The sequence below is a fragment of the Sturnira hondurensis genome, unplaced genomic scaffold (genome assembly GCF_014824575.4).
Source record: "Sturnira hondurensis isolate 20B ecotype Veracruz unplaced genomic scaffold, ASM1482457v3 Scaffold0008992, whole genome shotgun sequence".
Taxonomy (NCBI): Eukaryota; Metazoa; Chordata; class Mammalia; order Chiroptera; family Phyllostomidae; genus Sturnira; species Sturnira hondurensis.
In genome coordinates, this window is record NW_028081623.1 from 5,680,349 (window position 1) to 5,703,071 (window position 22,723).

Genomic DNA, 22,723 nt, shown 5'->3' on the forward strand with positions numbered 1-22,723 from the left:
TATTTCACCCAGCAGCATTTTCACTGATATGTCCCCTGGAGCAAGGAATGTAAAGGAAAGAATAAACAAATGGGATCTCATCAAAATAAAAAGCTTCTACATGGCTAAAGAAAATAGTGTTAAAATAAAAAGAGAACCAACTGTATGGGAAAACATATTTGCCAAAGATACCTCAGACAAGGGTTTAATCTCCAAAATACATAAAGAACTCACACAACTCCACTCTAAGAAGACAAGCAACCCAATTAAAAAATGGGCGAAGGACTTGAACAGACACTTCTCCAAGGAGGACATACATACAGGGTCCAAAGACATGAAGAGATGCTCAGTATTGCTAGCTATCAGAGAAATGCAAATTAAAACCACAGTGAGATACCACCCCACACCAGTCAGAATGGCCATCATAAACAAAGCAACAAACAACAAATGTTGGGGAGGTTATGGAGAAAAGGGAACCCTGGTGCACTGTTGGTGGGATTGCAGACTGGTACAACCAGTATGGAAAACAATATGGAATTTCCTCAGAAAACTAAAAATGAATCTGTCATTTGACCCAGCAATTCCACTGCTAGGATTATATCCTAAGAATCCTGAAACCCCAATCCAAAAGAACCTATGCACCCCAATGTTCATAGCAGCACAATTTACAATAGCCAAGTGCTAGAAGCAACTTAAGTGTCCATCAGTCAATGAGTGGATCAAAAAACTAGGGTACATTTACATAATGGAATTCTATGCAGCAGAAAGAAAGAAGGAGCTCCTACCTTTTGCAACAGCATAGATAGAACTGGAAAGCATTATGCTGAGTGAAATAAGCCAGGCAGTGAAAGACAAATACCATATGATCTCACCTTAACAGGAAGCTAAACAACAAAACAAACAAGCAAGCAAAATATAACCAAAGTCATTGAAATTGAGAACAGGCTGACAGTGACCAGAGGTGGGAGGGGAGGGAATTTTAGGGGAAAAGAAGGGTTTGCAGGAACAGTTATAAAGAACACATGGCCTTGGCTGGTGTAGCTCAGTGGATTGAGCACAGGGATGCAAACCAGAGGATCACAGTTCAATTCCCAGTCAGGGCACATGCCTGGGTTTCAGGCCAGTTCTCAGGAGGGGACTCATGAGAGGCAACCATACATTGACATTTCTCTCCCTCTCTCCTTTCCTTCCCTCTAAAGATAAATAAATAAAATCTTTAAAAAAAAAGAACAGACAGACAATAACAGGGGCAGGGGTGGAAATGGGAAGGAGGTGGGGAGGGCTGGGGGGGTTGGCCTGGGGGTGGGGGAAGGGCAGAAAACTGTACTGGAACAACAGTTAAAAATAATAAATAAATATGCCACATGATATAATAAATATGCCATATAAAAAATAAAAGTGTAAAAAAACCCCAAACCTTACACTTCTTATCATAAGATCGCAGGTAACAATTCCTTATGCGATGATTTTTTAGATGTCATAATCAAAAACTAAACATAGTGCCTAGCACTGATTCAAGGTTCAGTGCAAAGAATCTAGGGTATGTTTTATACTTAGGGGGTACTTTTAGTAACCTAGGGTTTGTACTGTATGCCTGTGATGCCAAGAGAGATAGGTACACTCGTACCATCAAAGAGCTTTGGTCTAGTGAAAAAAGAAGGAAACTGGAGGTAATCTCAGGAAGACAGATCCTGCTTCAGCCTCTCCTTGGCACTCCTACCACTTCAGACCAACCCTTTGCCCATCTTACCTCATTTGCCCAAGACCAAGAAAGGTACACCAGAATGGCCTAAAATTTAGCACTGTTTAAGACTTTTCACAGAGGGTGTTATGTTTGTGGCATTCGGAGTCTGCACACTCATTTTCTTCTGGAAACATCGTTCTAGGTAATTCTTAATTGTAGTCGTAACAAAGTATCAATAAGTAATACTAACAATCCTATAGTATTCATACTGGAGTTACAGTGCAGTTTAGGTTCAGTTGCCTTTCAGAAGCCCACATAGGGAATTAAGTGACATGTAAAGCATTGTTTCAACGAAAAACACATATTTAAATCTTATACAGCCCCCTTACAAATAAGCTTTTGAAGTATCATTGGTCAGCTGAATACTCTGTAAGAATTTGAACTGATTTTTCTACTACTAGAATAAGCATTTCCTATATTCTGGATCATAGGGGGTTTTTTTTTGCTTGTTTGTTTTGTTTTTTATTTTGTTCTGGTATATGGATTTCTATAAGAAATTTTGAGGCCCTGGCCAAATAGCTCAGGAGATTAGAGCATTATCTCAATATGCCAAGATTGCAGGTTTGGTCCCCAGTGAAGGCACATATAGGAGTCAATCAATGGATGCATCAAAAAGTGGAATGACAAATCGATATTTCTCTCTCCAGTCAATATAATTTTTTTAAATTTTGAGAACTTCTATAAAAGAATTTTTATTAAATATTATATATTTCCTAAAATTTTGGTGAGCTATAAAGCAAGACTCTGAGAAAGAAATGCTTATTGGTCATATATTCCATGGTATATATGGTGTAAGTTATGGTATAACTATGGTATAAGTTAAATTGCATGTTATAGTTTTTCAAATAAAGTTAATTTTTCTCTACACATGTTTTCAGTTTTTAATATGGTAAAACATGATTTGCATTTTAATATTGTGAAACATGATGTATGAGTATGAGTGTTTAATCAGAAGTATTGATGAACATAAATGTAAAAAATTTTTGTTACCAGGTACACCTATGACAAAAACTATGGCAACGCTTTGGAGATATACTTAACCTTAAGACATAAGGATGTTTTCCAGTTGATACACAAGCATAATCTATTTAGCTCTATCAAGGATAAAATTGTTTTATTAATGGATTTTGATTCTGAGGTAATGTGTGTTTTTTTCTTACATTTTAATACTGATTATTTTTACTCTTCCAAATTTTTAGTAACTAGACATTTATCCAAATGCTAAAGTAGTTAGTAAGGCACATACTGTGGCTGTCTGATGATGTTCAGAACATTCGGACCCTTACTAGATGTTAGGTATTTTCGAAGTTGGCATTCAAAAATCCTTTATTTCATGTGATTTTTCTGTAAAAGGAGTCATAATTTGATGGGTAACTTTTGAAATTTTCTGTGAAGTAAATTTTTAGTAAGACAATTCATGTAATTCATAGAAACAAAGAAACTAACCATATGCTTTGGCTCATTCAGTCCTCTTAATTGTATATCCCAGAATTAAAATTTTAAGCAAACCTTTACTTTGATCTATTTATTGTAATTTTATTCCCTGGCATTTACAGATTTAGCATGTGTGGTGTCCACAGGTCTCAGATGACACTTAGGTCCAGGGCAGGGAAGTGTGTTAATTTTTTTAAGATAAATTTGAATGGTGGATTGCTTGACTAATGATGGCACCCAGCCTCCGCAGGTCACAGCAGCGCTTGTACAGGCATGCAAACTCTGTGTGTGTGTGTGTGTGTGTGTGTGTGTGTGTGTGTGTTAAAAAGAAAGCTAATGACAAGTTCTAGTCATTGAAATAAAGAGATTCATAAAACAGAGTAGTTCTTATTCAGAAAATTGAAATTTTAGAGAAATCAAAAAGGAGAACCTTAAAAATCCAAAATGTTTACTTGGAATTTTCTATTTTATTTTAATGTATTTAAGGGCATTATATGTTATAGTATGTGTATGTATGTTTTATATACATATACATATATCATGTGCTGTTTATTAGTCTTCACAAGCTTAAACTTAATTTAAATTGGAGCTAAATATATCTCTTTTTTTCTGAAAAATGCTTTTAGCCCATTTTTCTTTCTAAATGAATCAAATTCTTAGGAACTACAGACCTAAAAAGAATTAGTGCAGTTCCCAGGAAGTTCAGGTATACAGGTTCTCCTTCTTTGATGTAACATGATCAAGAGCATGAGATTCTTATATAAAATTTAATTACATTTGCCCCTTTATTACTTATGCCTCTTTACTGATCTACCTATATGTCTCAAGAATCTATTTTTGCATATGTAGTTATAGGAGAAAAGGTGAATGAGCTGAAACTAATTACTGTTTAAGAGTATGAACCAAAATTAAGGAATCATAGGGTTTTTTAATTATAACATCTATAGGATAATCTCTTCTAATAGCTCATATTTCAGAGGGAAAAATTGTCTGGAGCAGAGGGGTAAGTAGTAGCAGAGGCAAGAACTGGACCCAGGTCTGGTGTGCTCTTGTTACAGACTCTGTCTAATTGTGTGTTTCACAAATATTAAGGGTAGCTAACTTCTAAATTCTAAAGATCCGTAAGCCTTATATCATTCTGAAACATCAGCCTTATATCATTTTTCTGGCTCTTATCTTCTGTACACAAGACCAGCTCTTTAAATCTGTGAAATCTATGGAGGGAATTGGTCAATAATCAGGTGACCAGAAGAAAGGCTTATTTTTGTGGTACTGGGGACAACACTCTCTCCATAACTACTGAGAGTCATGTGAGAACTTATGAAGGTATCCGAGACATCAAGGAGGCTATAATACATGTAGTCAACATATTTTATATTTGGTGAGTTATTAACAAGATAACATTTCAATAGTATGCGAAACACTTAAACATCAGATTGAGGCCCATTTTAAAATGCATTTTTTTTGGCCCTGGCTGGTGTAGCTCAATGGATTGAGCACAGGCCTGTGAACCACAGGATCACGGTTCAATTCCCAGTCAGGGCACATGCCTGGGTTGCAGGCCAGTTCCCAGCAGGGGACTCACAAGAGGCAACCATACATTGATATTTCGCTCCTTCTCTCCTTCCCTTCCCCTCTAAAGATAAATAAATAAATAAATATTAAAAAATAAAATGAAATGCATTTTTTATAAATATATCACTTAGTGGTTGTTGAAAGCTAAGGACCCCCTTATGTATGGAAAATAAGCCTTCTATTATTAACTGTGACAGCATATGCATTATGTTATATTCAGTGTTCTCTACTTACATGGCACATTTCAATGACTGTGGCTATTTTTTTTTATTTCAGAAAGCTGTTGACATGCTTTTGGACAACGAAGATAAAATTTCAGTGAGTGTCTTTTATTGGTATATATGTTACCACATCATTGTCTAGGACCATGATAGCCAAAAAGAGGAGAGCTGTTTATCAGATAATTTTGCAGCTATATTTGTATCCTCATAAGTCTTTGCTTAAAATTTTCTCTTTTCCCTAGATGAAAAAGGTAGTGGAAGAATTAGAAGACAGACCAGAATTACAACATGTGGTAAGACTGAAAGCTATTTTCTGCTGCCCTTTTGATGACCTAGCGGGGCGCATCACTTTTCAGTATTGGCATGAGAATGCTGGAAAGAACTCTTCGGGTTAATACTCAGATTGAAGGTCTGACCACAAACAGTATTCTGTAATTACTAAAATTCAACATGTTTTCTGAATCCTGGTTAGGGATTAATTACAGATAAGCCACTTTAATTTGATTTACAATTGAATTGTGATTTTAAAAAAGTTACCATATTCATTTTTGTGTTATCAAACTGTGCCTGGGACTAAGCACCTCCTTCTGTAGTTACTGTTTAATATAATTACGGCATAAATTATAATACCACAGCATGATCAAGGAACAGAGTCTTTTTTTTTTTCGTTCCTCACCTGACAGTAGCAAACCCTACTTCTCTAGTGTGGTCTTGGTGGTGGTGCTATGAAGGCCCTTTATCCTGGATTTCTTTGGGGGGAATACTTTGATTCTCTGCATTGCTGTCATCATGTGACTAAAGAAGGGGTAGATGTTTTCTATTTCCTTTAAAGATTGTACAAGAAAAAGCTTCAGTGAAAATAGGGATTATTCCTGTAGGACTATGAGCATCAAATACAATGAGTGCTCTTTATCTTTGCCCAACTTTTTGCACCCAGAAGGAGGCTATGGGAATAGAATATTTATTCAAAAGTTAGTTTTGCCCTAAAACCCTGAAACACCAGTTTGAAAGAACCTATGCACCCCAATGTTCATAGCAGCAGAATTTACAATAGCCAAGTGCTGGAACCAACTTAAATGCCCATCAGTAAATGAGTCGATCAATAAACTATGGTACATTTACACAATGGAATACTTATACAGCAGAAAGAAAGAAGGAGCTCCTACCCTTTGCAACAGTATGGATGAAACTGGAGACCATTATGCTAAGTGAAATAAGCCAGGCAGTGAAAGACAAATACCATATGATCTCACCTTAACAGGAACCTAACCAACAAACAAACAAGCAAACAAAATATAACCAGAGACATTGAAATTAACGAACGGACAGTAACCAGAGGGGAGGTGGGAGGGGATAATGGGGGACAAAAAGGGAACGGTTTTCAGAAACATAAATAAAGGACATACAGACAAAACTAAGGGAGGGTGGGATCAGCAGTGGGAGGTAGGAGGTGGGGATGGCTGGTGTGGGGGGAGTAGTGGGGAAAAAAAGATAACTGTACTTGAACAACAATAAAAAAAGTTAGTTTTGTGCAGATGCTATTGCAATGTTGCTCGTGATTAGAAATCTCAAGATCCTGCTGACCCAAGAAAGGTGGCATCATGCTGGCCACCTTGGGATTTGTTTATAAAGCAGTGATTTCTGGACTCCTCATGCCATGAGACAGGATTACAGGCAGTAGGTGTTTGTGTGACAAATCTAATTAGTGCAGTGGTGAAATGGTGGCACAGCTCACGCTAAAATGGCTCACCTTGCTGCCAGGTAATGTAATGTCTCTATAAATTTGCCTCAATAGATGTGACAGAAACTTCCTATCCTGTTTGTGCCCCTGGGAAATAGCAGCATGTGTGCAGCTCACACACTGACCCCAAACCAGTAGACTGATAGTCGCCTTCATCAGACTACGTGGAGTTCTGTCCAACTGCTGTCCCCCTTTCTTGCTTTAGGGTGATGTGAACACTTAACCTGAGGAGTGGTTTCTCAGAATGCATCTGTCATGGTTAGGCTTCTTTTGTGACCGTATACAGCAGTGAACATCAAATGTCACATGACTCGTTGTCAGTCACAGCTGCAAGGGCAGGCAGATGCTCTGGTGCTTTTGAACCATCAGTCAGGGTGTGAGTGCACTTTATGTAAATGTTGGGATGAAGTCTTTTCATCTCTGGTGGGTTGTGGGATGTTTGTTTACGTTTAACATTGAATATTGATTTTCAGCTTTAGTGTAATATATTGATAGACTTACTCTTGCCTCTGAGTAGAAAGTGAATTACTCATTTCCTTTGAAGTCCATTAACTGTTTCAAACAGCTGGGGAAAGGAATCCGTTTTGAAAATTGGTATAGAATACCTATACTCTTCTTGATTTTTACTTGTTGTTTTGGTTTTCGATGTCACTAGTACAGGCAGCATTTCATTGCAAACACAGGTTCTCAATAATCTCAACAGGCAGGAGATGAGGACTGTATGAGAATTAACTAAGTGCCTGCTGCCTGAATTTTTTTTTTTTTGCCAGTATGGACACTTTAATGATGTTAATTCTTCCAATCCATGAACCCAGTATATGCTTCCCTTTATTTGTGTGTTCCTTAATTTCTTTCTTCAGTGTTCTGTAGTTTTCTCTCTTTTTTAATTTTTGTTCAAGTGCAGTTTTTCCATTTTACCGCATCATAGCTCCCTGCCCCACCCAACCCTGCCTCCCATCCTCAAACCTACCTCTTTTGGCTTTGTCCATGTGTCCTTTATACATGCTCTTTGATGGATCTTCCCCTATTTTCCCCCATTATCCTCTCCCCCCACCGTCTGGTTACTGTCAGTTTGTTCTTTATTTCAGTGTCTCTGGTTGTATTTTGCTTGCTGGTTTGTTTTGTTGATTACATTCCACTTATAGGTAAGATCCTATGGTATCTGTTTTCCACAACCTTGGCAATTTTGAGAAAGAACAAAGTAGGAGGGATAACAATACCTGATATAAAACTATACTATGAGGCCACTGTAATCAGAACAGCCTGGTACTGCCATAAGAACAGACACATAGACCAGTGGAACAGAATAGAGAGCCCAGAAATAAAGCCAAGTCTCCAATTAATATTTGACAAAGAGAGAAGAAACATAAAATGGAGTTAAAATAGCCTCTTCAACAAATGGTGCTGGGAGATCTGATCAGCTACATGCAAAAAAATTAAACTTGATCACCAACTTACACCATACACAAAAATAAATTCAAGGTGGATAAAAGACTTAAATATAAGCCACGATACCATACGAGCCCTAGAGGAGAACACGAGCAGGAAAATCTCAGATATTTCACACTGCTTGAATTTTTAAAGCCATTTTCTTATCCCATGATTCTCCTACTTATATATAAAGGCAAGAATTTTTATGTTCTAGGAAGGCCATTAATCAAGCTCTTTATTTCTGAGGCAGAGGAGGTGATGGTGACAATATTAACAACTGTGGTTCACCCTTGAACTATGCTGGGGTTAACCCACAGAGTTGAAAATTTGTGTATAACTTTTGATTCCTCCAAAACTTAGCTACATTTCCCCCCTGTGCCCTTGGTGATTGGTTCTAAGACCACCTACAGATACCAAAATGTGCAGATGCTGAAGTTCCTTATATAAAATGGTGTAGAACAATGCATGTGCTCAGCCCTCCACATCCGTGGATCCCCAGCTAAAGATCAGGAATTCTGGTTTTGATCTGCACTTAGTTGAATCTGCGAATGCGAACCCCAGAATATAGAGGGCTGGCTCTATGTTTATTAAACAAAATCAGCCTGTAAGTGGACCCACACAGTTCAAACCCATGTTGCACCAAGGGTCAACTCTACTATCCTTAACATTTCTGTAGTGCTTGCTGTATGTCAGGCGTGGTTCTGAGAGATTTACAAATGGTCACTCATTCAAGCTTCACAACAACCCAATAAGATTTTAGCAGATAAAGAAATTCAGTCACAGAGAGGTTAGTCACTTTCCAAGGCCACCTGGTTAGTAAGTGATAGAGCCAGTTACTCTGGGTCGTTCTAGAAGTGTCAGAATTTCTTTGCTCTCGCAAAGATATTTCTCATTTACATTCAGGTTTTTTTTTTTCCTGGAAACTACTTTCCTCCAGCCTCTCCATGGAAGCTATTTAGAATTGAAAATAACAGTATTAAACAGGTATTGCTTTTCTTATTATAACATTAATGGTTTATTCCTTTGTTCCATTTAGTATCTGCATAAGCTTTTCAAGAGAGACCATCATAAGGGGCAGTGCTACCATGAGAAACAGATCAGCCTTTATGCTGAATATGATCGACCAAACTTACTTCCATTTCTCCGAGATAGTACCCACTGCCCACTTGAAAAGGTAAGTTCCAGCCTCCCCCACTCACACACTTCAGCAGGAAAAGTTGTCATTGTGGGTAAGCTCTTGGTTTTTCTAGTTTCCCTGTCTCTGCTCAGCTGTCTCTCTTCAAGGCGAAGACGGTTGCTCTAGGTTTCACTGGGACATTCTGATGAGAAGTGGAGGTTCTGTTGGATTAGATTTGGATTAGGAGCTCAAGTATTTCTGTGCCAGGTTTAATTGGAATAAAGGTTTCTAATCCAAGGTTTGTGCCAGGGTCTAGGATTCAGTCACAGAGCAGAAACTGTCAGGAGTCTGAGTCACTTTACCAGGATTAGCACAGGACCTCAGAGGCAGCCTGGTGGGGAGACAAGGACTGGTAACTCTGCCTGCTTTAAATACCCACCTCATGTGTTTCTGTATTTCTCTCATGCTGCATTTTATTTCTCTATCATACCACACCCATCGTAATTATAATAAATGTATATATTAGTGTCTCTTTCCTACTGTCTTGTAAATTCTTCAAGGACAAGAAGTTTTTCTCTCTCATTTTGGTGAACCCAGTAACCAACACACATTAGACAGTTAATATTTGTTGCATCATGAGTGAGTGCATAAATGACCAAATTAATACACATGAGGTTCTAGTTAGGGTGAATACAAACTAACAAGTTTTATATACCTGTTGTTTCAAAATAAACTGTTAATACTCCCTATGAAGGTACTAGAAACTATGCAATCTAAGGCCTTCAGTATTGTTTCCCATGATTTTTGATAACATCTGGAATGCTATCTAACATGTACAAGTGTCTTACTAAATTTAGATAGCCATGTAACAAATACTTTTCAACAAAACAAAAAAGCATTTGATCCCTAAGAAATTCATAGTAAGAAGTTGATTGATAACATGTACCTTATATGCATTCACTACCTAGTTGCTTCTTCAACCCATGATTATTAATTCTATTTATTTATTTAAATTTTATTTATGTAGATTTAGAGAGAGGGGAAGGAAGGGAGAAAGGGAGAGAAACATCAATGTCTCGTTGCCTCTCTCAGCCCTGATCCTGGGGACCTGGCCTGCAACCCAGGCATGTGCCCCGACTGGGAGTCAATCTGGTGACCCTCTGGTTCACAGGCCAGCTGGCACTTATTCCACTGAGCCACACAAGTCAGGGTATCAAATAATTTTAAATATGTTGGATTTGCTATGAACCAGTGTCAGCTCAGTGGATTTTCAAAATCTAGTTAATGAAAAAAGTACCTTGCCTGCATGTTACCTTAATTTATGAAAAAAACTTTAACATTTTATATTTGAGCCCTAAGACATTTTCTCAAGAATACATTTGGAAATACATCATTTTACTCTAAAAATAAAAGCAAATGTGTTCCCCCTTTTTTATAACTATGAAACCTATAATCTAGGAAAAGAATGAGAATCTTACTCTTTGTATACCACCTTTTTATTTGCATCTCATTTTTGAGAAAACATTGTTTGTTTCCAGGAAGACGTTGCTGTCTCTGGTTGCAGAGGCGCTACCCAAATTCCAATATTTGAAAGTGTGTTACACACTTTCAACCCATCTGTCTAGTAGTGTTCAGTCTAGTAGTGTTCAACAGAAAGTGCACTGCTCCACCTCAAGGGGATCATCAGAAAATCTGCAAACCTACAAATGGTACTTCTAACAGAATTTGCTTCAAGAATTGTGTAGACCTCGTAGAACTTTTCTCATCCACTGAGAAGCACGAATTGCATGTAAAAGTTGACACAAGCATATTGAAACCAACTATGTTTTAAATAGTTTTTTTTAGTTATCTCATGTTTTCCACTGAAATAGAATTTTGAATAAAGTGGATTAGAGATGGTAATGGTGGAAACATGGCAATATAAACTAACCAAGTCAACAATCCACACTTTTAGAACTCCTTAAATGGGGTTTTATGTTACAGGTCATTGAGACTTCTTCATGGGAGATTATTTTTTCATAAGGCTCCAATGTGGGAAATTTGTATATTTGCAAAAAATGTGTCACTATTTTTGCTCAGGTACCCAAAGCCATCTTAATGGAGATATTCTTGACTTTATTAACTCATGAAGGATCTCATTCCTTTTGCCCTAGAAGTAAGAACTCTGTATACATGTACTCATCTTAGAAACTAATTCCTTTTTTGTTTACTTGTAACATGAAAAATCTACCAATTCATAAAAAGTAAAATAGGTTTCCCCCCAGTAAATGTCTCCCATACCTTCTAACAGTGAAGTGAAGGTCATGGAGTTCATGCTTGCCTGTTTTGTCTAAAGACAGACTCAGAAAATCTGGTCTTTTTTTCTGGATATAAAGTTAAGAACCTAAAAATTTTAATGCCCTTCCCACCCCAGAAGTCTCTACTTCATAATATTTTATAGATTGTTTAGTCTCATAGATGCTTATATGGTATTTTGATTTTCGTTTTTATTTGAAATGAGAGGTGTTTAAGGTTTCAGGGTGTTATTCAGAGCATGTCGACCTACTGTTGTTCATAATTCACTTCTGGTAGAATAGCAACTCTGTCTTCCTCATTTCTGGTTGTTTGACTTTGCTGGGATTGGGTAATTGTTGCCAGGAGAGGCAGGTTGAAATCTTCAAGAATCCAAGTCAAATTTACTTTGAATTGATTGAAATTCCACAATCAATAGTAAGTATTTAGCCAAAAACTTTATTTAGAGTCCGTGACATGACATCAGAAGCCCCTTAGGGTTATCAAAGACTGGAGTTCAAGATTTAAAATCACCAGACTCTTAAATTTTAAAATTAGTCATAAACTTCTATGAAATTGTTCAGTTTAAAGGAGATACAGAGGTGGTAGGGATCCAGGGGTGTCCAACCTTTTGGTGTTTCTGGGACACACTAGAAGAAGAAGGGATGTCTTGGGCCACACATGAAATACATTACAACATGTAATCACAGAAAAAAATCTCATGATATTTTAAATAAACTTACAGTTTTGTGTTGGGCCTCATTCATAGCCATCCTAGGTCCCAGGCAGGCTGCAGGTTGGACACCTCTGATTCTACGCCAATTTAAAAGACAATAACATTGTTTGCATTGTGCTTTATAATATGTGCTGTGCTTTCATGTACCTTATTTTTTATTTAGTGTTGTTAGATGGATAAAGTCATTTTGTACATGACAAGCTGAGCCTTCAGGGGTTGAAAGAAACACCCCAAAGGCTAGAGCCAAAGAACCAAGCCTTGGAACCTGGATGTTTTAACTTCAGGTCCCATATTATTTCCACTATGGTGAGGAATTATTTTTCTGGTTTAAAAAGTTAATTAAAGTAGTAACAAAAACAATATTAAAGATACTTTCTAGTATTACAAGAATCATGAAAGATACATTTTTTCTTAGTGAAAGGGAAACTTTATTGTGTTCCCAATTAGGAAGAAATATAGGCCAGAGGAGGTGATGGAGGGGCCTTGTTTAACCTTCTTGGAGCCCAGGTTGTTGGTGTGGCCACACTTCTGTGGCAGTTGACAGCGCAGGGGTGCAGGTGGGAATAACACTTGCAGCAGGTCACATTGTCACAGTTGAACTTCTGGGTGGGCTGGCAGAAGGAGGGCTCAATGATGCCACCATGCAGGCAAAGCACGGTGGACTCCTTCTGAATATTGTAGTCTGAGGGAATGCAGCCATCCTTCAGCTGTTTGCCTGCAAAAATCAGTCACAGCTGGTCAGGTGGGATGCCCTCCTTGTCTTGGATTTTAGCTTTGACATTCTCAGTCATGTTACTAGGCTCAGCCTCAAGGGTCTTCACAAAGATCTACATCTCTGTGTTTGCTTGGGAGGCCGCAACCAACACACTCTGCTGCCTCATTTGAAAGATGCAAATTTTTAAACTGTTACACTGTCCTTTCTTCTGTAATTTCCAGGTTTGGAAATCGGGCATTAGTTTCTGCAAATCTGACTTGCTTATGTACAAAATAGTTAAAAGCAGAGAATCTGCTTAATAGCTTTAGCAAATTTATATTTGAATGTATGATCTCTCTTATCTAATGGTATTAACAGGGTGGCAGTATTTACGAATTTGGAGAAATAAAGCTGGGAAATATAAAGTTAGTAGATTTTCATTAAATAAATTTAAAGACAAAAGTAGATAAACGATGACAGGCTCAAGGCTAGGTAGAAATAATTATTTAATTTATGGTTGATCAGGTTTCTGTTAGTTATCCCCAAATTTCTGTGTTCCTTACCATTTTACTAAATAAGAAAAAGAAAACTAAAATACTATTGTTGTATTATTTTTTATTTAATTTCTGTCAGTATTCTTTTCATCTTTATTCTATTCTCTTTTTACCTATGTGTCCTGTTAGCTTTCAAAATCTTTGTTTCCCTATTCTTTCCTCTAGAGGGAGCACTATGGCCCAAGAACATTCAAGAGTCTAAAATAAAGAAGCATGCTTTTATGCTTCACTCTTGTCAATAATAGGGAAAAAAATCTTTGTATCAGAAATATTTTTTACACTTTACTCAAAACTGCTAGAGATTATACTAGAAGTTCTACTTTCTCATATATGAGAAAGGATAATTTAAGATACTGTTAGGAACCAGTTGTAAAACATTTAAAAATCTATGAAATTCAAATTTTAGAGACTCTCTGAGCTTGGTGTTACACATCTGCTTGCACTCCATACCATTCTTAATTTCTGACTTGCATTTAGATATTTTTTGTATATGAATTACCATTTTTGATAGTACCCTAAAAGAGCTTTCAGCAGCACTATCCCGTAGAACGTTCTGCAACTGAGTATTGGAAATGTGGCTAGTGAGGAACTGAATTTTTAATTTAACTTAAATTTAAGTAGCCACATGTAGCAAGTGGCTGCTGTCTTGGGTGGCTCAGGAGAGCCTTCAGACTTCAAATTTTTCATGGTTTGAGACAAACATGTTCTCAAGAATTTACATTTGCTCAAGAAAAGAGGGGTGGTTCTGTTGGAAACTTCTACTGGGACTTTTAAATGGCAGTAAACTTCCAAGTACATAACTGATTTATGGATAACTTTCAGTAATAAAATACTTGAAGCAGCATATTCATCTTTAATCACACAGTCTTGCTCTAAACATTGTGCCTATCCAATTGTGTTACCATTATTTGTTTATCTGTGGATGACAGTCCCAGCTACGACAAATCTAAACACTCAGTTGGCTTCTCAATAATTTTTTGTTGAAATAGTCCTAGGTCCTCCAACTTCAGGTTTTTTGCTTTTTCCCTTACTATTTAAACTTCTCACATGTGTATTCTGAAGCTTCTCTACTATCATCCCAGAAGAGTTAAGAGTTGGTAAGGGCATGATGGTAGAGAGAGAAGTAAACCATCTGTTTAATCAAAATGAATGAGGATTTTTCTAAGTTACAGTTAGGATTGGATTCAGCTATGAGTGATAAAAATTCCAAAATGATAGTGGCTTAAACAGAGTAGCAATGTTCTCTGTCACACGGATGTCCTGGTGGAGTGTCCCAGCTGGTGGTAGCATGCCACCAGGCCTGAAACCCAGGCCCCTTTCTCTTGTTCTCCGACCTTGTATGACCCTGACCTTATGATATGAGACTGTAGCATCCATGTTTCCAGGATCAGATTGGATAAAAGGACTAAAAATTTTAAAAAAGCAAAGGGGCCACTCATGTTGCTTCTTAAAGAACATTCCCGGAAGGATCCATGTTTCTGTTTCATCTCTGGGGGACACTAGTCACATAGGTTTCATCCCCATGCGGAGACTTGAAGTTATTTTTATTTTTTCAATTCTGGGCAGGTTCACACACACCTGACTGATTTGTATACTTTAAAATGTCATCCTAATTTTGTTGTCATGCCAAACTAAGGTGTCATTTTTTTTCCTTGTTTATGTTTTATTTGGGTTTTACCCCCTGCATTCATCTGTATGATCCATGAGCCATCCTTCTCCCTTTTAGTTGTTAATCTCCAACAAAAGACATAGATTTAAATATATGCTTTACACAATATTTTAAGTAAAAAATCAGAATGTCAAAACTAGCTCGTGCTTGTCATTTCCCAAGGTAAGATTATTGAGCCGAAAGAGCTAATTAACTTGAACTGTTCTATCTCCTTGGTTCTTGTTTTTAAAACAAAAGAAACTTGGCTGTTTTTAAATAAGTATTATAACTATGGAACCCAGTAATCTTCTTCCTGAGACCTTTTTTGTCTGCTTGTTTATTGAAAAAAAAATGTATTGTCCACCTATAAGCCAGTCATGCAAAAAAGCACAAAGCTTGAGGTACTCATGGTCCCAGCCGACAGAAATCAGAAATGGGAGTTTGTGAGGATGGGTGTGGGTGCAAGCAGAGTTAAGTGCCTGGGATCTGACCTAGTGTGGATCCAATGAGGATTTGTCTGAAGGACTTGCCACGGGTGGAGAGTGGTGAGGGAGGGCAGCATTCCAGGTCCAGGGGCCAACAGCATAGAGGTGAGCAGAGTTTGAGGTGTTGCTGCAAAAAATGGCAGGGCATCCGAGGCCACATCAGAGATTCTGCAGTCTAAGTCGAAGCAGAGAAACATAGTTGGAGGGTTCCGTAGCAGTTGTGTGAGGGAGGTTCCTGGTGAGCTCTTACTCTTCATGCTGTACCCCATTTAGATGCTGCCTCCTCTGTGCAGCTGATGTCCTGTATCTGCGCACATAGCCCTCTATTCATGCTCCCTCTGGTCATGGGATTCTGTGTTGTCATATCTCTGCCGCCCCTGGACCCTGCACGCCCTGGACTCATGCTGCCTCCCTCTCTCCTGAGCCATCTGCTCCTTGTTGCCCTTTGACGTGCCACCATTGTCAGCATTTGGGTTACTATCATCTTTGAACCTCTGTCCAACCTGACTCTCTAGTGCCCAGCAGAGTGTAAATTTGTGCCAGTTCATTTACATTATTGAATTATTTATAATCACCTATTGTTTTATTTTTACTCAAGGAAATGCTGTCATTTGTGTATTTCCTCATTTGTTCACTTAATCTCCTTCTTGATCCTTCTGGATTGTTAGATGTGTTTTTTCTCTCACTTTTGACAGATCCTTGAACGGAGTTATTTAAAACCCTGTAAGCTGGCAGTAGACATATTCCCACTATTTATTTATGTAACAGATGCTTACTGAGCTGTGGTACACTCCCTACTGGGAACATGCTCAGTGGACATGGACAGGTCTTTTCCTGAAGCTGCATCCCGGTGGAGGTAAACAGTTTAAACTAGGGACTGTGGGTCAGTTGTGGGGCCACAGAGCTGTGAAGCAGCCTAACGCAGCATAAAGAGAGCAAGCTCAGTGGGAAAGGGCCTTTCAGCCTGTTGCTTTCTGTCTCTACTAATGGAGTGTTCGGAGCTGTATGCTATTGCTTAAATTGTGTAGGGACCAGCACCTCTGTGAGAGATGAATGGGCACAGCCACCAGTAAAACCTAAGGAGATCTGTGTTTTTATATGTTTGCTTCTTTTTTTTTAAGTGAGGCAATGGAAAAATTCTTTTAAACTTGTATGTTTTCAGTGACTCTATTAACATTTGTTCTTTCTGGTAATACATAGTAATATTTTCCCCTGCTTTATTTGAAGGCTCTTGAGATATGCCAACAGAGAAACTTTGTGGAAGAGACAGTTTATCTTCTGAGTAAGTAGTTTTCACTCATTTTGGCCTCCATAAACTAAGAAATGGGGTGACAATGTGATTTAAATTGTCTAAGAATTGACATAGGTTTTAAACCAAAGTAACCCAGAGGTTAAAACCAATGTTGTATAAGAATTTAATATATGGAAAAGGAGTGAGTCTTCACAGCTCAATAGAGAAGGAAGAGTTATTTAATAAATGCAGATGAGGTAACATGTTAGTATTGTGTAATAAACAAATATATTGGCTTATATTACCACCATCTTGATAGAAATTAAATAATGTTCATCTTTAAAAATCATACCCTAAAAATGGAGGAAATGGAATTGAATATCAGAATTTTCAAAAGAAGAAAAGTTTTTAATGTGATATAGCTGTCAGTTGTCCCTGGTCCTGTGGTTGCTACTTCTACACGTAGCATAGTCTTCGTACCATGTATACCAAGAAAAAGAACTTGATATCTTTTAACATTCCTCCAAAATGAACCACTTGCATAAAAGCAATGTAGATTCTTGAAGATTTCCCAAGGAAGCGCTATGCAGATATTTGTAGCTAAAACAGAGTTCATATGGGTGTTCTTCCAGCCAATGTCACTTCTCTTCCTTACAACAGTTGGGTTTTTCCACTTCATGTCTTCCCCTCCTGTAGGACTCAGTTTCATTGGCTTCTTTGGCCTCTGTAGTGAAAAATAATTCAAATCTTCTGTTCTGATTAATGGGTATGCAGATTTATGGGTGCTCAAGAGCAAACCTAAAACTGTTAGTCAGTTCTAGGGCCTACCATCCTTAGGAAAAGTGTTTTGGGACAGTGTTTTTATTTCTTATGTTGTTAGAGTTCTAATCACAATCTCAAGTAGCTCATCAGTTTACCTCTTCCAAACAGAATGCTTCCCAAGATATACTCTAGTAAATTTTTGCCATAATGTCATATTGTCTTAGATGCAGAAGAGAACTTGTAAGGAAAACATAGTATCCTTCCTAAGTTATAAAATCTTAAAAATCATACACACATTTTTAAAAAAATGAGAGATTTTGTAAATACAAACTGTGGGAATATATTGATAGGAAAAGCAAAATGCCATAGAAGATACAACAAATGGTATATAATTTTATTCACAAGCCAGCTGTTATCATTTGATAATGGGTGCCTAGAGCAAGGAGGACTCAAGATCATTAATAGTTCCTGCTGTGGGCCAGGGGCCATGGCCAAAGGTGATAGCCCACCGCCCGTCAGTTGCTGTCCTTGCTCTGACTAAAGTGTTTTGCATGTATGGTGTTAAGAAGTCATGGAAATTTGTTACCAAGACCATTAAAATGCCAATAAATCAGTGAGCAGAATGTATGAAGATAATTAATCAAATAGAAGCATAGTTGGTAAGTTCTTTTATGTCATGAGGATTATTGAAAGGCTTTCCCATGAACTTGGAAGAGAAGGAAAATGAGGTGGACCCTCTGATCATTCAGTTTGCAGTTGGCACACACTGTATCAGAAGAGCAGTATGCAAAGCTACCTAAAGAGGCAGCAGGATTCCAAGGCCTTTATTTGTAATTATTTTTTTATGTATTTAATTTTTAAATGTTTAATTGTTTATTGGGATGACATTGGTTAATAAAATTATATATGTTTCAGATGTATGATTCTATAATAGATCATCTGTATATTGTATTGTGTGTTTATCATCCCAAGTCAGTTCTCCACCCATCACCATTTATTCCCACTTTACCTTCTGCTTCCTCCCTGGACCCCCTTTTCCATCCCTTCACCTTTTTTTCATCTAGCCTTTTAAAAATCTTAATTGTATCTGGGTATAAAATAATTCAAAAGAAATACAGGCCTGTGAGAAGGAAGTCAGCATCTGACATACCTGGGTTCAGATTCCAGATCTGCTGTTGAATAACAGGTTATTAACATTTTTGTGTTCTCCTCTATAAAATACAAGTATTAGTATAACATACCTCATAGGATTTCAATGATGATGAAATGATGTCATTTGTGTGAAGAACTTAAATGAGTACTCAGCATGCAGAACACACCCAGTAAATAGCAGACATTTATTTTACCATGTTATGTTAATGTCACATATGAAAATATACTTTTGTCTTAGCTTTCAAACTGGTGTAAACAAAATATGAGGTATGCTGTTTCTTTAATGCAACTTTATTAAAATGTCCTAAATTAAGTACTTCTCACATCTTTTCTAGGCCGAATGGGTAATAGCCGAAGTGCCCTGAAGATGATCATGGAGGAATTACATGATGTTGATAAAGCGATTGAATTTGCCAAGGAGCAGGATGATGGCGAGCTCTGGGAAGATCTGATTTTATACTCCATCGACAAACCACGTAAGCAGAAAAGCCATCTGCTGTCATAATTTTTTTCTCTCAGTATAGCCACTTATATAGTAAGAATTATCTCAAGACACATTGCGTTAAAAATATGGTCAAGTATCTATAATAAAAGCAGACCAAGCACATTGTAACACTTTGCAATACCATTCCTATGCAGAGAGGCCTAGAGCCCCGTCATTTTGTGTTACCTGAAAGTGATAAAGAACAAGAGCTTAACTTGATGATAGTAATTGTGTCCCCATGAAGCATATTTTTACCTACTGCACCAGGAATATATTTATTGGCCCTCTGCTTGACCATTTGCAGTGGGTCTCCCATTTGGGAAAGAAACAAAAGCAGGTTCCTAACAGTAACCCAGGTTCTCTTTTGAAGAAAAAAGAAATGGTTTGGAATCTAGCAGTACTGATTTAAATGCCCTCCCTTCTTTTTTTTTATTTTTTGGTTAGAAGGCTTATCTGTTTCAAGATTTTCAGACTCTAGAAATTGCTGTTAAAATTTTCTTTTTAATAAAGAGGTGTAAGAGGATACTGTTAGTGTGACAGAGTTGTAGTATAAAAATCTTAAAGGAAGCAAAGTGAGTATAATGTAACACATAGTGAACTGTCTGGCCTGGGTTTGAATTTGGGCTTGTAACTTGCTAGCAGTGTGGATGGATTAGTTAACCACCCCATGTCCCATTGCTGTAAAATAGAGACAAATGACATTTCTACCTTGCAGATAGCCGAACCATAGTAGCTACACACCCTTTAACATCACAAATAGTATTCTGAAGTAGTCAGAATACTATTGCTTTGTTTTAAATTCTTTAAACTTAGCTTATCCTTTGTGTCATGGGGAAAGTAAAGGAATAATAGTTCTTGAGAGTTAGAAATTCAAATTTGTTATGCTGCTGAAAGAAAATCTTGTGTTGATCATTTTTGATTTTGCCTTCATGAGGGTAAAGTCATGATAGAGTGACATGGACAATTCAAAATAAGAAGAAAAATAGTCAAATTTGAAGGAATAGTTTTATCTTTGAATTACTTTTGGCTTAAAGTAACATTATGTGTGGAGGAGCTCAGCCAACAGAACCCTGCTGTCCACCATTGAAGAGAATAAGTCTACCAGGACATGATCTGCTTAGAGAGGAAAGGTGGCTGATCTCTCAAAGGAGTAGAGCTAGGAACGTGTTCCTCCATGGGCTTTTATTGGGTTTAATTTGCATAGGAACACAGGGTATATACATAAAGTTCAATCATTGTCAGGCAGTAATGATCAAACAATAGATAACATTCGAAGAACTCTGAGGGCTTATTTTGAGTCAGGGTTGGATAACTAAAGGGCCATAAAACTTTGGGGAACAAACTCACTTCCTGCTTAGACCCTTATCATTTAAATTGAGGATATTAGCAAAGTAGGTTTCCAGGATTTTATGCTTTCTTTCTTAGGCCTGATCACACTAGGGCACCCACCCTTTCCAAAATAGGGCTGCACCCACCTCCAGCATTGTTTCAGGCTTAAGTCAGGCAGGGGAAGTAAGGCAGCCAAGAGATTAGGAGACTTCTTGCAGACAGAATGAGGACTGAAGCTATGTCAAAACCAAGGGGCAAGGGTCCATCACCCCCTTTTCTCCAGCTCCCCAAATCCTTCCCTGAGAGCCCCCTTGCAACCGTGCCTGTCTTAGGTCATCCCTCCCTTGAGAAATCTTACCCATCATTGGCTAACTGGTCATCTGCCTGGGGCAAGCAGGGTGAGGTGAAAGGGGGCAGAGGGGGTGCCCCTACATGGAAGATAAGCTTTGTCTCTTAAGTGGCTTATGGTCCCAAAGTCTTTTTACTCAGCCTTAGCCATGAGGGGTTACAGTTTCTGAAACCAGGCGGGGCTGTTCCCAACAATTATGTACATTGCTTATCCATTGTTTCCTGTGGTATTTTGTAGCATTCATTACTGGCTTGTTAAACAACATTGGCACACATGTTGACCCGATTCTACTGATTCACCGTATCAAGGAAGGAATGGAGATTCCCAATTTGAGAGATTCCTTGGTTAAGATTCTGCAAGATTACAATTTGCAAGTAAGTATCCTTTCTTGGGGAAATAAACATGCTGAGTTAGTTGACTGACTATTGATAAACATTTCTAGGTTTATTTTAGGTATCAGTAGAATCATTCAATTTGATACTTATATTTAATTTAGGTCCACATATTTGGAAAACTGTTCAAATAGAGAAACTAAGAAATATCACCCTTTAAGGAAGCCATCTGATTTTTAACTATCCCCAAATTTTCTCTTATTGATGAGTAGGCATCCTTACATTTGTGTGGTAGATATAATATGGCACTGGGGAAGGAGTAGTTACCATGGCCGTTAGATCACACTACCCAAACCATTTTGAGTAGAATGAGTATTATGTCCAAGCCACTGCCAGCATCAGGTTCAACAGGGAAAAACTAAGTGTTCTCCTTAAAATCAGGAACGAGACAGGGATGTCCACTTTTACCTCCCTTCCAGTACATATAACATAGTACTGGAAGGTCTAGCCAAAGCAATCAGAAAAGAAGAAGAAATAAAAGGCATCCAGATTGAAAAGGAAGAAGTAAAATTGTTGTTATTTGCAGATGACATGATACTGTACCCCAAAGATTCCATCAAGAAACTGCTAGAACTTATCAATGAATCCAGCAAAGTATTAGTATACAAAATTAATTTCCAGAAATCAGTTCCTTTTTTTATGCCAGTAATGAACTATCAGAAAGGGAAATTAAGAAAACAATCCCACTCATAATTGCGACAAAAAGAATAAAACAGCTAACAATAAACTTAACCAAGGATTTAAAAGACCTGCATTCAGAAAATTATAAGACACTGAAGAAAGAATTTGAAGAAAATACAAATAAGTGGAGCATATACTGTTTTCATTGATAGGAAGAATTAACATCATTACAGTGTCCATACTGCTCAAAGCAGTTGATAAATTCAACACATTTCCTATCAAGATTCCAATGATGTAATTCACAGATCTAGAACAAATATTTCAAAAATGTATATGAAACCACAAAAGGCCCCACATAGCAGCAGTGATCCTGAGAAAGAAGAACAAAGTTAGAGGAATTACGCTTCCTAATATCAAACTATACTACAGGGCCATAGTAATCAAAACAGCATTGTACTAGGACAAAAACAGACACATAGATTAATGGAACAGACTAGAGACCTCAGAAGTAAACCCACACCTTTATAGGCAATGAATACTGAGCAGAGGAAGCAAGCACATACAATGAGCTAAAGATAGTTTATTCAATAAATGGTGTTGGGAAAATTGGACTGAAACATGCAGAAAAATTAAACTAGATCACCTTACACCACACAGAAAAATAAATTAAAAATGGATCATCCACTTAAATGCTAGGCCCCAAACCATAAAAGTCCTAAAAGAACACATAGGCAGCAAAGTCTCTGACATTGCTCGTAGCAGTATGTTATCAG

At 37.6% G+C, this 22,723-nt stretch overlaps 1 protein-coding gene and 1 non-coding gene across 3 annotated transcripts in view; both read left to right on the top strand.

Moving 5' to 3' along the window:
- The window catches only part of VPS41 (VPS41 subunit of HOPS complex), a 212,469-nt gene that overhangs the window by 173,727 nt on the left and 16,019 nt on the right, over positions 1-22,723 (top strand). For both annotated transcript variants that reach the window (XM_037056531.1, XM_037056532.1), the window contains 7 exons: positions 2,717-2,861; positions 5,009-5,050; positions 5,196-5,246; positions 9,162-9,299; positions 16,858-16,912; positions 19,111-19,251; positions 21,175-21,311. In XM_037056531.1, the coding sequence (XP_036912426.1) occupies positions 2,717-2,861; positions 5,009-5,050; positions 5,196-5,246; positions 9,162-9,299; positions 16,858-16,912; positions 19,111-19,251; positions 21,175-21,311 (709 nt within the window). The remainder of the gene's footprint in view (positions 1-2,716; positions 2,862-5,008; positions 5,051-5,195; positions 5,247-9,161; positions 9,300-16,857; positions 16,913-19,110; positions 19,252-21,174; positions 21,312-22,723) is intronic.
- On the top strand, positions 20,116-20,225 carry LOC118994024 (small nucleolar RNA SNORA69). Its single transcript, XR_005067983.1, has one exon. It is a non-coding gene; the product is annotated as a small nucleolar RNA SNORA69 (small nucleolar RNA).